This window comes from Ananas comosus, linkage group 7, assembly GCF_001540865.1.
Source record: "Ananas comosus cultivar F153 linkage group 7, ASM154086v1, whole genome shotgun sequence".
Lineage (NCBI taxonomy): Eukaryota > Viridiplantae > Streptophyta > Magnoliopsida > Poales > Bromeliaceae > Ananas > Ananas comosus.
In genome coordinates this window covers 3,603,569-3,618,352 of record NC_033627.1, presented here as the reverse complement: position 1 = coordinate 3,618,352, position 14,784 = coordinate 3,603,569, and the positions used below count along the sequence as shown (strand labels likewise).

The window sequence follows — 14,784 nt, the reverse complement described above, 5'->3', positions numbered from 1 at the left end:
ATGGTAGAAATTGAATAATTTAAAATTGAAGCATATGATTTAAATTCAAAATTAAAAAAGTTAACCTTAATCTATATAGTTTAAAGTATTTTCTATCAAAATTTGAAGAATTAGATTCTCTTACACAACGTAAACGTCAAACTCCGTTATATATCCATTGAACAATTGACAATTTTGAAATATGTTATCATAAGTGTAAACTATGTCGATCAAAAAATAAAAAATTTTGATTTCGCAGAAACTTTATAACCAAAAACCTAATTAGTTTTAACGGTGTGTGATCATTAATTTGAAGCTCCCTAAATCGAAACAAACACTAGTAGTACTCGCTGGAGCTCGTACTATAGATAGTAAGTAGCGCTACGCTCTTCTCTCTCTCTTCTCCTTCTCTCCTCTCTCTATGATATAAAGATACATATTATATATTATATATAATATATATCATTATATATAATATATAGTATTATAACCAGTAAACCCTAGAATAAAGATGGAAAAAAAATATGAATATATCCAAAATTTTACCTAAATTTGGATTTGAATGATCGTAGATAGATATGACTTTGATTATGGTTATAAAAAAATATATATAACGATGCGGTTCACTAGCGATGATAATAATAAATAAAATGATATGTACAAATTACGGCTGTCTAATACTATAGAAGATAGAAGATTGAGAAAATTAAAATTTTAAAATTTTTTGCCTTGTAATGAGATATTAATAAATCCAAATATAAAATATGAAATAGATATTTACAAATTGCGGCGGGCTAATACTATAAAGGATAGAAAATTGACAAAATTAAAATGTTAAAACTAAAGTTACAACAGCAAAGGAATTGCCATGACAATGACAAACTCTATGAAGATATTGGGTCAAAACAATTACTGTCTCAAAATTCTTAAGCCTAATTATTATTACTTACGCATGAAGCCTCATATATTTTATTCAAAATTATTTTTTCATTTGATATGGGACTATTGGGGTGTTACAAAAATAAAACCTGACTATTGTGAATTCGGATATGATATTTATCTATACCTGACCCAAATCTAAACCCAAATTGGATAAGGCTTTATATTATGTCGTAACTTGAAATTTTAGATTGAAGTATAAATGTATTTTAAAATTTGGTAAAGAGAAATGATTGCTCTCGGGTTTGAATTGTCAGATTAAGTTCTGTTCGATTTTGGGTTTCGTTTTTTCGTTTTTGTTCTATTTTTGCTATGGATTTTTCAAAATCCAACATGTTCAGATTCGGATTCGTCGACATCCCCATATGAAAATTTAGGTAAAAATTGTACTAAGAACCTCAACTATGGGCCCGTCTCTCTTACAATCCGTGCTCATAAATTTCTATGCATGGATTGGTCTCGTCGTTCATAAAAACTTATGCAGGAATTGTGAGTTACGCGATTCTAATTAATTTAGTTAAATATTTTGTTTAATTTTATAACTTTAGTAGCTATTTTAATGTTCTAACTTTTATTTTCTAAAAAGTAATTAAAAATATTAATTTTGATGAAGTTATTAATTAAAAGGCCAATATTTGATAATAGTATCGTAAGTAGATTTGCTTATTTTACTAAATTGAAAGGGTAAGAAGATTTCCTTATTTAACCAAATTAAAAATTTACAAATACGCTTCTCAACTGCAAGCAACTAAAATAATATATATTTATAGTTACAATATTCTTTGCTACATTTAATTAAATAAAATGGAAGTAATTATAACTGGTGCATTCTCCACCTCATTAGATATACAATTATATCTAACCAAACATCACTTATTCTCTTTTTGGATGCATAGTTAAAACACTTCATGTAATTTATTATGTAGTAATTTATTATGTAGTTTTGGTATAAATGAAATACGAAATTCTGTTACTATTAAAAAGTCCTACAGCTTCATTTCTAAGCTATTTGAATATATATCGTACAATTCTACAAGGTTTATAACAATTGAAGTTCTAAAATTTTTAAAATTTAAATTTAAAATTTAAACATTTGAATTTTGAATTTTTAAATTTGAAATTAGAAATTTGAAACTTGAATTTAAAAATATGAAATCTGAAACCTAAATCCTAGATTTAAAATTTTAAACTTAAATTTAAAATTTAAGTTTCAAAATTAAAATTTAAAAAATTTTGAAATTTAAAACATACAATTTAAACTTTAAAATTTGAAATTAAAATAAAAAATCTATATTTAAATTTTGAAATTTTAAATTTTAAATTTGAATTTTGAAATTTTAAATTTGAAAATTAATATTTAAAATGAAAATTAAATTTTAATATTTGGAAATTGAAATTTGATATTGAAAAATAAGATTTGAAATTATAAAATTATAAAATTTAAAATTTAAAAAATTGAAAATTAAAATTAAAAATTAAAAATTTAAAATTAAAATTAATTTTAAAATTTGAAATTTAACATGTAGGTTTGTAGTTTTACTCTATTTTTTGAAGTATAGTATAACTATCCTCCAAAAAAATACGTTATTTTTTTTTTCTCATAAACACTTTACAGAATAATTTTTTTACCGGTGTAACATAATTTAACTATACTACGTTTTTAGGAGCATGTAAATAGGGCCTTAATAAATTTGATTTATAGCTGATTCGCCGCATTATCAATTCAAACACCCCCCCTAAGGGTCTGGTTGCTTCACCGAAGTCACAAAAGCAAGAAGATCGCAAGCTCTACTAACCATATGCGTAATCTTGACTTTGCCCATGCTTACAGATCAACGAAGTAAACTAGCTCTGCATCGACACGGAGAAACAAATTGACTCTAATAGTAAAAATTAATTAACTCCATTACTTGACGCAGTTGATTAAATACTCGATCGTTGGTATTCAAGGTTTCAAATTCAAAATCTACTTACTTTACATTTTTAGTTTACTCTATTTTTTACAAAATAAATGAAGAGGATAGATTTTTTACTTTACTCTCTCTCTCTCTCTCTCTCTCTCCAAAGAAAACAACATCTAATAAAGCCAACCAAGCTAGGCCTAGCAATTTGAATCCATGCCAATTCAGCTTGGGCCTGAATAGCCCAAATAGATTACGGGTCGATTTGCAGAACAATTATATACAAAAATTCAAATCCAAATCCAAATCCAAATTAACTTAAACCCGAAGAAAACATACCTCTTGTCCAATTGACTCATTATTTGGACCAGGCTTGAACTTGGCAAGAACTTGTTTTGAGGTTCAAACCTTAGGATCAATTAGGGTCCAACTTTACTTCATTAGGTCCATCAAAGTGCTTGACCATCATGTAGCTAACAATAATGCAGCACCAATTATTTTGTAGATAAATTCAAAATATAGTCAATTTTTTCAAAAGAAAATATTAATATCAATGGTCCCTACATGTCCTTAATTATGAGGTGGTGCTTCTTTGTTTCTCCTTAAAAAAAGAAAAAATAAAAACTTCAAATACTACTCCTGTAGTTTCGCATTTCTCACTTTAATACTCTGTATTTTAAAATATGTTAATTTAGTATCATGTTGTTTTATTTTTCTTTTTTTATTATCTCCTCTATTAATTTTTTTTATTAAATCAGTGACAAAGTTAAAACTAAAAGGTACTAAAGTGAATATTCGATAAATCTAGGTAGGATATCTGAAGGTTTTTTGTATATAATTTAACGAAATATTAACGGAGGAGCCGACAAAAAGAGAAAAATTAAACCACAGGGTACTAAATTGATACACTTTAAACTATAGGATACTAAAGTAAAAAAGTAGGAAACCATGAGGGTGGTATTTGAAGTTTACCCAAAAAAAAATACAATAGTAGAGTTTAGACAACAATTTCGGTTGAATGCTTCTATCAATTGGGATACTTGTCCACACTTCCATAAGTTATGTGATTAATTACTGGAATATTATAAATTTATTTAGGCTTCGTTTGGGATTGCGGGGAGATTGCGTTACGTGCGGTGAGAAAGTACGTTGAAAAAATATCCTGTTTGTTTCTGTATGTAATATTGCGCTCCGCATATCGATGAGTCGGTTACAATATATTTTCTGCGGTTCTACCGTATAACGCATAAACATATTTCTATATGCTTTTTCCACAACTCCATTTTATCTATTAGCGTTAGATAGACCTCAATACCAAACTAAGCCTTACTTATGTAGATTCACTAGGATGCAGATGTATATATATAACATACATTAAATCTGCTATTTCGAGGGGTCATCTTTACCGAATTCAATCAATAAATAACATTCATGTTGCAAAATAATAATCCAAACTTAATCTAAAATTGAATTAGAAATAAAGTTTATTCAAATTATATTTTATAATTATTCAAAATAAAAATTGGATTTATCATCTGGTATGACTTTATAATATATTGTTAGGCATTGGTTAATTAGAGTAACAAGTGCTAGTAAATGTGGTTGCATAAGTGCACTGTCTCTAGGGTATAATTAAATTTTTTTAATTAATAAAGTATTAGTTTAGTTATCTTTCTAATCCAATATCTCTTCTTCATATTATATTTTGTTCTATTTTAGGTCACGTGTTACATAATCGGTATCAGCACAAATACCGATTCTAATAATTGGTTTCGGTGAAAATCATGCTTCCAACAAATCATATTTGAAATTTTTATCTGTCAATATTAAAATTATCTTTTGTTTATTACAATGAAAATGGCTTCCTTTTATACTGAAAAAAAAGAAGAGAATCCTTAATCTAGGATTATGTGGAATTCAGCTACTATCCTTTTAGAATGATGGGGGTCTTCAATCTTCTAAGTCGTTTTAGATAACATAAATTTCGAATCGATGAACGTAACAGTTAAAATTGATCTAGAGTATTTAAAATGTTTAGAAACTAAATTTTAAAAATTTTAAAAATTATTTATGTAGTATCAAAGAATCACAAAATCAACAGTTTTTGACGGTCTATATGAGTTGTTTCCTTATTTAACGATATAAAACAATCCAAACAATTTGAATTTTTGATACAAAATTTTTTATACTATTTAGATAACGTTTGATAATCCCGATCATAAATTAAAAAAGTCTAACATCTATTTTCACAAGGTTATTCCTTTTCGACTCTTCAATGAACTTGATAACGAATTTCAAATTTTATAAAATTTTATTTCTAGACGTTATAAATACTCTAAATCAAGTTTAACGGTTCCGATCATAGATCCGAAATTCATATCATCTAAAACGACTTAACAGGACGAAAGTTTTCGTTTTTCTAAACGGATATATAGTAGCTGAACTCAGTTCAGTGTTGTATTTGTAATACTATTGCCTAATCAGTAACTTTTATAGTAGGAGAAAAATCAATTAATCCAAATGAAAATATTGAATAAATGCAATGTCTCTATTAGGGCTGGCAAACGAGCGAGCCGGCTCGCGTTCGACTCGTGTTCGGCTCGATATTCAGCTCGCTCGAGCTCGACTCGAAATTAAATGAGCCGAGCTTGAGTATTACTCGGCTCGTTCGAATTAGGCTCGAAAAGCTCGAAAAGCTCGATATATATATATATATATATATAATGTATTTTATTATATATAGGCTTTAATTTAATTTAGGCCATTATTGTTGGCCCATAAAATAAACCCAATAAGTACAACCGTGCAATTGAGCCAATTCTAAAATTTATATAACACACTCTCTCTTTCAGATTTTCACTATTGCACATAACACTAAAAATATATAACATTCAAATTTTCAAATTCCTAATTCCCCCCCCCCCCCCCATCTCTCTCTCTCGTCTCATTTTCTCTCTCTCTCTCAGGCCCTCACCCCAGTCAGGCAGTCACCCTAAGCTCACATTTCTTTGTAATTTTTGTATTTTGAACTATTGGACATATTGCATCAAATTATAAGTAATGTTCTATATAAATTAAACCATTGATTATATAATGTCGAGAATTTCAATCGCTCGTTTAGAGCTCGAGCTCGGCTCGACTCAAAAATTAGGCTCGCTCGAGCTCGCTCGAATTAAATGAGCCTAGATTTAGGCTCGAAATTAATTTCAAGCCGAATTTGAGCTGACATAAGCTCGCTCGAGCTCGGCTCGTTTCCACCCCTAGTCCTCTATCACTAAAGAGATTCATATTGACTCAATTGCTTGTAAATTAATCTATAACCCCCCAAAAATAATGAATTGAAGATTATTGTTGCAATGTCTCTATCAACTTCACTATGAGTCCAAATTCAGAATTTTTTTTGTTTGAAAAGTCACTCTCCATGTGAGCACAAAATCCTATTTAAATTCCAATTTTGTTTTTGAATGCACTAAGCACCTGAGTCTAGACTCCGGTATTACTAATTGTTCGAAAGTTTTTGGCCTAGGTCGGCTTAAATCGACTCCAAAAATATATATAACATATCTAATAAAATTTATTAAATCTAAAAGCATCTTATTAGCTGTATGGAACGCAATATAAATTATTTTTTTCTCTTTTATAAATTATATAATATATTTGAACTCTTAACAATATTTGAAGGAGTATGAACTTAATGCATATTATTATATTTCTCCTAGATAAAAGTGTGTTTAATGAAAAAGAAGCTCGAAATATTCTTTTATATATCATCTTTCACACACTAAATAAATATGAGTTTTTTGGCTAGCTTATACAATTACAAATCTCTTCTTTTTTGAAATTAAAAACAAACAAACCTATTCTCTTATTAACCTCACCCCATTCACTCCATTATTCTCTGCAACACACTTCTCCTCCACTCCATTAACACTCTCCCCCACCACCCCATTGCTATTACTATTATTCTCCACAATATCCACAGTAGGAGGAGAGTCTCTGAATTTAGCATATATATCCCTCTTATAAAACTTCCTTGTCCTCCACACCAGTATCAACGAGACCAAGGCCCCCACCACGGTCACGGCGCTTATTATAATGAACGAGAGCTTGAAGCAGTGCACTCCCATGCACGTCGTGTCCTTGCCGACCACTCCGGCGAGCCCGTCGCTCTCCTTCGCGGCCTCGCGGTCGTACAAGTGCCCGGTGATCCTCACGTTGAGTATGTACGACCCGATCGGGCTCGCGACGGAGCCGAAGTTGTAGAGCGTCGAGTAGTATTTGAGGCCGAACACCTCCGAGATGATGGCGAAGAGCAGCGGCCACTGCGCGCCGAAGCAGAAGCCGATGATGATGGAGGCGGCGTAGAGCGACTGCGGCACGCCGAAGGCGATGAGGAGGTGGCCGACGCAGGCGAGCAGGAGCACGAAGGTGAGCACGAGCGGGCGCGGGAACTTGTACTTGGCGAGGAGGAACTCGGACGCGAACCCGGCGGCGACGCGGCCCGCGTAGTTCCAGATGCTCACCAGCGAGACGAAGGTGTTGATGCTCCTCGTCGGGTAGCCGAGCGACTGCCCGATCTGGCCCATGTTGTCGATCGCCGTCAGCGTGCCGCCCACCCCGCATATCGTCGCCACGAACAGCACGATCATGTCCACGCTCACCAGTGCCTGCAGGATCGAGTAGTCGTCGCCCCTCGCCGGAGGGCTGAACATGTTCGTGACGCACGACCGCTTTCGTGGCTCCTCCTCCTCCTCCGCAGACGTCTTCTCGACGATCGCGATGCTGGTCAGCGGGGGACCGTTCGGAGGATTAGAGGAGGATGAACGATCGACGCCGTCTTCTTGCTTGGAGCTCCTGACCTCCTGCTTTACGACGACGGCGAGGGGGAGGAAGAGGAGGACGACGAGGACGGCGGCGCCGACGCTGTACTCGGCGTGCGAGAACGCGACCTGGTTCTCGACGACGATGACGACCATGAGGTAGGTGGCGAGGGCGATGGAGATGTAGAGGAAGCAGTAGAAGGGGGAGGTGGTCTCGGCGGCATGGCGGCCGCGCGGGTAGGGGATGATGCGGATGGTGTGGACGAAGAGGATGGAGATGACGGCCGGGAGCCAGGCGATGAGGAGGACGAGGGACTTGGAGTCCTCGCCACCGTAGATGGCGTAGTACAGCTGCGTGAAGATGGCGCCGCTGAGCCCGACGAAGCCCTTCAGGAGGCCGAGCACCACGCCGCGGCTCTCCGGGAAGTTCTTCACGCACGTCACCAGCGCCCCCGTGTTAGCGAACGCCTGCATGCATACATACATACATACCAGCTCAATAATTTTTCTATCTCATCTCATATTTCAATTTCTAATTTAAAAAATCAATCCTATACATATATATATATATATACTTTTGCAAAGTATACATAAATAGTAAAATAAAAGGAAAAAAAATATTTTAATAAAACTGCAATAACTTAAATTATTAAGGCTGCTTGATACAATTTCAACAATTAAAATCATAAAATTAACAAATGAAAAATTGGTTAGGTCCTATTTATTTCAAAAAAAGAAAAAAAACTAAACAACAAGAGGGAGATGGAGTCTCTATCTATACTACTCTTTTAGCTTCTAACTGCGTAAGCGAATGAACTGCACAGAAAATCATCCTATATATATATATAAATGTCAGGCACCTGCGAGTTGGCGCCGATGAAGATGTAGAAGCACATGAGGGCGACGCTGGGCGGGGCGGTGCGGCCGGTGATGGCGAGGTAGATCATGAGGTAGCCGAAGAGGTTCATGCCGGCGCCGATGGCGAGCACGACCCACGGCGGCGTGACCTCGTTGATGAGGCCGGACAGCACGCCGACGTTGGCCCCCACGTCCTTGAAGAAGCTCAGCGTGTTCAGCGTCTGCTGGTCGTAGCCGAGCGCCGCCTTCAGGTCCTTGGAGTATATCCCGAATATGTACGTCGCCCCCGACGCCGCCATGATCAGCAGCGACGCGAACACCATGAACCACCGCCCCCGCACCACCCCCACCGCGAACCCCCACCAAAACGCCATCCTCCTACCGCCGCTGCTGCTGCCGCCGCCGCCTTCTCCCGCAAACACCATCTTTCTTTAATTCTTTAAATTCAAATTCAAATTCAAATTCAAATTCAAATTCAAATTTTTTTTTATTCAGAATCAGAAGGCGCAGCAGCAGCAGCAGCAGCAGCAGAGCAGTGGGAGGGGAGATGCTACAACTATGTATGTTTAAGTAGTGTGGGGGAGTAAGAACGAGGAGTTGTTATTGGTTTGGAATGGAGAAAAGTCTCAAAGTAAAAGTGTGCGTGTCGACTGTCGACTAATGGAGAGATCTAGGGATGCAAACGGGGCGGATCCGGGGGCGGGAGAGTTCCCCCACCTCCCGCTCCATTTCTTATCGGGGCGGGGCGAATCCAGGGCGGGTTACTTTTTATTTTATTTTTGGCTCCCACTTACCGCTCCATTCGGGGCGGATCGGGCGGGAGCCGGATTTTTGACGGATCGGGGCGGATTGAAGGAAGAAAAGAGTCTCCCACCTCCCGCTCCATTTACTTGGCGGATCGGGGCGGATTCGGGGCGGGTTATATTTTTTTATATTTTTTGTTCCCACTTACCACCCCATTCGGGGCGGATCGGGGCGGAGCTCCACCAACCCGGATCCATTTGCATCCCTAGAGAGATCGGGCTCACACATGGGAAATGAGTCATCGCATACACCCGGTCTATAGTCTGGGGCCTTCTAAAGAAGTTATAATTTATATAGTTAATTTTATACATATTTCTACAAACATAATGTTAAATATATCCTTACAAAATTCAACTTTCGTAACATAGTGAATAGCAAATATATCCCTACAAAGTTCAACTTTCGTATGTTGTCCCTACTAAAATCCTGATATTTTCAAATATATCCCTACCGTTAGAATCCGTTAGAAATTAGTTAACCATAGGTTAAATACTTAGCTCTAGTTAGTTTTTGATATTTTTACCTGTTTATATTATTATTATACTAGTATGCCTTATGGAGAGATATATTTGTAATAGTAAAATTAAAAATATAAACGGTTCTCTAACGGTAACAAATTAAAAGGCATTTGAAAATATTATGACTTTTGTAAAAATATTATATGAAATTATTTATTATATTTGCAGGAATATGTATGAAATTAATTCTAATTTATATTCTCTAAATAGTTCAGATAAGAGTAGCGCTATACTTGTTTACATATTTTGTAGTATCTTATAGGTGGGAGATTAGTTACGCAAATTATATGAATAATAATAAATTGTCTCGGTCTATAGAGCGTGGTCCATGCAATAATTTATTCCTCTTAATTTGGAGAGTTAAAAGTGAGTGTGAAGTGTGAACTATGTATGGGGTGTGCATTGACTAGTATGTGAGTTTTGGTGCTTTTGGTTAAAGGTGGAAATTTAGGGAGGTGAGAAAAGGGTTTTATTTTTTATTTATTTATTTATTTATTGATCTTTTTTGACTTGGGAGACCCTGCTGATTAATATGTGGTGTGGAGAACTTATATGAGTGCTTAATTTTTCTTTCTTTTTTTTTGTTATTTATTGATTGAGTGGGGAGTTTGTACACAAGTTCCAATTATTCAAAGCTAAGATGTTTTATTACTCACAATTTTTTTTAAAAAAAATTGGGTAATATTGCGAATTATACTTGGATATAAATCCAAGGTATCGGATAAGTGATAAGTTATCATATATCCCACTACTTCTAGAAACCATGCATGCACCTTTTTCAAAAACACAAAAGAAAAAAAAAACTCTTATCCTGTAATGTGTGAATTCAAGCTAGTTCGAAATTTCTACAATTATTCTTAGCAAACTCTTATCCTGTAATGTGTGAATGAATTTGTTTGTTTTTTTTTTTGAATGTAAATGTGAATGAATTTGTCCGCGTAATGAGCAGTACTATCTGTACACTTGTAAATTAGATATAAATTTTAGAAACTTTTACTTATTTATTTCTTATTATTATTAAAAATTTAAATTTATCCTTAAATTGCCAAAAATATTATTCTAAAATCTAATCTCATTTGTAAATTCTAGAAAATTAGAGATTTTTTTGAACTTTTGAAGGGCATATGAGATGTTGTACCTGAATTTTGTATCTTACGTACTAATCCAAAGATTATAATTTATTTTACAAGTTTTATTAACTTTTTTATAATATTAAAAAAAACTTTTAAAAAATTTGTAAATTCTAAGATTAGAGAGATGCAATATTTACACTTATATGTATATATAAATGTACATGTAGCTTTTTCCTAGGACACCTTTAAAAGGACAAAAAAATTTGAGCCTCAAACATAGAATTTTAATTTGATACTCCTCCGCAATCTACGTAAAATACATGTTTGGCGTGTTTTAATATAATTTTTCTTCCGATTTGTATTAATGTAGCCGGATTAAGAATACTACTAATAATAGAAGAATAGAATTTGCTATTTATTTCTTATTGCGTTTGGTTAGGGGATAGGGATAGGAATAGGCCCTTATCCCTCCTTTATACCCAAACGCTAATTTTTTATCCGAGAATAGTAGTTCTCGGTTATTCCCACCAACACCTCTATTTTCTATATAAAACTATCTAAAATTATTCTTATTCCCGGGAACAACCTAATTTTCATCCAAACACTATTTTTCTTATCCCCATACTTATATCTATCCCTGTAATAGCTAGTTCTCTCTCTTTAGATGCCTAAAATTTACTATTTGGTGATGACTCTATTAAAAATTTAAAGACTAAAAGTTTAATAATAAACTAAGCATCACGGACACTGACACGGGACACGACTCGAACACCGTGACTCAGCAATTTTCAAAAAATTAGAACACGGATACAACATGGACACTACTAATAAAATATAATATTATTAATATAATAATATATTTTTATTATGTATAAAATATTAATTTTGATAAAATATTATTATATTTATCGTACGAATAAAAGTTAGTAAAATTTTATTGATAGTTCATATATTTTAAGAAAAGAAATTTTCCACCATACATAATTTGTTTATATTGTCAAAAAGAAATTATATACATTCTTTAAAAAACTAAAATATTTATCATCTTACATTACATATGTATAAAAAAAGTAAAATAAAAATAGATATATATTTTTTAGTTGTATACGCTATGGATCGGCATTAAATGAGCGTCCAAGAAGTGTCCATATCAGATACGTGTCTAACACGGACACGCGCGAGTCCGACATGGATATGCGCGAGTCCGATACGGACACGCGAGGCTTAAAAAAGTGTCCGTGATACATAGATAATAAATAATATTAATTCACTTTTAATAGTATTCTGAACTTTTATATTAACATATTTAGACGAGGTTTCATTAAAGAGCAGTTGTACACCTTTTCAACTCACCCTTAAATGCTTACCTAAGAGTAATTTTAGCTACATTAATAAAAATGTAAGCTTTATTATTATTGTTAATTGCAATCCAAGTGTGATTAATATTAGCAATTTAATTAGTCATGGGCTAAGCTTCAGTCAATGAGAAACCTACACACACACATATTAATAGTTTATCAAAGTATTTATGGATTTTATTAGGTAGAAAATCTTTTTTTTTTAAAAAAAAAAGAACCTATATCAAAAGGATTATTTTATTGTGCTAAGCACTATGATCTGTAGAATAGGTGAACCAAGCAATGACTCATTTATTAGTTTAATACATCATTGTATGCATTAATTAATGTTGTACCCTAGCTAGTGTTACAAATTAATGTCTACATCACAAGGATTCAAAAGTCAACAAGAGACTAATAGAAAATAAACCCAATAATAATGTACTTAAAAAAATAATACATTTTTCTCTCAAAAAAAAAAAATAAAAAAATAATACATTTAGCCCGGAATGACGCGTGAACTTTACACACAAATGTATTTTTATAATTAGACTAAATTACAAAAAAAAATTATGTAAATATTTATTTTTTATTTTTTTATGTTTAAAAATCTAAAATTTTTTCTATTCAAATTTTTTTTTTTTAGGGATAGATAGCACGCTACCCTCTTCGTTTATTTCATTTAGAAATAAACTTAGCTGGAAAAATGAATCAACTAATTTCGAACTTGGGACCTCATGTCCCAACCACCAAACCCTTCGTCACGTGCTCTAGAGATAGTCGATTCCTACTGAAAATTTTTGAAATATTTTTAGGAGGGTACGGCATTAATAGAGAGAGCAAAATGAGCAATTAAATTATTCTTACTTTTTCTATAAGAAAAAATATTTTTTATTATATTTTTGTTATTTTGAAGCGTATTTTTCGATATAAATTATAAAAATAAAAAGAATAGTGATGGAAGGAATTGTGATGAAATCCTACTGGAGGTGGACTAAATGCAATAATTTGAAATATTAAAAATATAAAATATAGATTTTTGAATTAAAGTTAGAGAGAAAAAACAAAAACAATAAATATTTACAAGAAAATTTTCTGTAATTTAATTTTTTTTTTATTATAAGAACAACAAGGTATATATATATATATGAGCTATTTATGCAAAGTGTATATTAGTACATGTACACATATAACACAAGCCTAAATTCTGATGATTTGTGTTTAATTACCACGTAAGACATTTAACCAAAGTTTTCATTGTACTTACAATGGTAAGTTAAGTTTTTCCTAAAACTTTTTATTTTTTATTTTTATACTGGTGGTTCAGATGTGACGCCCCGACTTCCTAGGGGGTCACCCATCCTAGGACTACTCCCGTCCTAGCACGCTTAACTCTCTAAACCTCTTGGGTCTAGCCACCACCCAAAATGCTTAAGCCGGGTTAAGAGTTTAGCCCTATTATATCTTATATATAGGACTATCTGGGGTCTCACAATCTTCCCTCCTTTAAGCCTTGACGTTCTCGTCAGGCTCAGACTCACAAGTACCAGGCGATGTGAGACTCGTCTCGCTAGCCCGTCATCCAGACTCTGGCTCAGTCGAGACTCATCTCACACTTCCGGTTGGTAATTGGCTCCGATATCATCTGTGACGCCCCGACTTCCCAGGGGGTTATTCATCCTAGGACTACTCCGGTCCTAACACGCTTAACTCTCTTAACCTCTTAGGTCTAGCCACTACCCAAAATGCTTAAGCCGAGTTAAGAGTTTAGCCCTAGCTATTATATCTTATATATAGGATTATCTGGAGTCTCACACAGATCTAATTAATTAAGTATCTATTTTGAAGGTGCAGTTTTGATTTTTCTGCAGTGCCTGAAAATAGGGTCGAGTCCGTGACTTCTCGAATTAGAATAGTATAAATTTAAAATGAATTCCAAGTCAAGGGACGACTGGTAATCAACTGAAGAGACTACAACCAGGCTGGGGCTTATTATACTTTGACATTTTCAATATTTGAGTGGTTTATAAGGCGAGACATGTAAGCCATTTATTTTTGATACGATAAATATTAAATATATAATATTATATTAAAATATCATTGTCTAACAGCTCAATCCTACCGTGCTCCTACTCACGGGGCTGTTTGGTTCCACGTAATGCTTTAGAGATGCAATATTTGCAGCTATACATATCTTGTTCGGTCGGAAGCGATAGAAATTACTGCAACTATCAAAAAATTTATTTTGTTGTATACATGTAGTTAGAAAATAAATTTGTAAAATTTTATCACTTGTATGAGTGGTGGTGCGATTACCTGCAATGTAGAAAAAAAAAAAAAAAGTATTTACAATTTTAAAAATAATTACGATAGTAAGCTTATCTTTTATTTAAAGTTGCTATAGTTGAAACTACGATCAATTTACGCATAATTCCAAATACAACAGTTGAATTTAAATACATCTGTGAGACCCTGGATAGTCCTATATATAAGATATAATAGGGCTAAACTCTTAACCCTACTTAAGCATTTTGGGTGGTGGCAAGACCCAAGAG

The 14,784-nt window shown here is 33.6% G+C and overlaps 1 protein-coding gene across 1 annotated transcript; it reads right to left on the bottom strand.

Moving 5' to 3' along the window:
- On the bottom strand, positions 6,550–8,968 carry LOC109712433 (protein NUCLEAR FUSION DEFECTIVE 4-like). The gene is made up of 2 exons (XM_020235993.1): positions 8,500–8,968; positions 6,550–8,107 (listed from the first exon to the last, which is right to left on the bottom strand). Exons 1-2 carry the CDS (start codon positions 8,920–8,922, stop codon positions 6,677–6,679), a joined length of 1,854 nt encoding a protein of 617 aa, XP_020091582.1. The 5' UTR covers positions 8,923–8,968; the 3' UTR covers positions 6,550–6,676.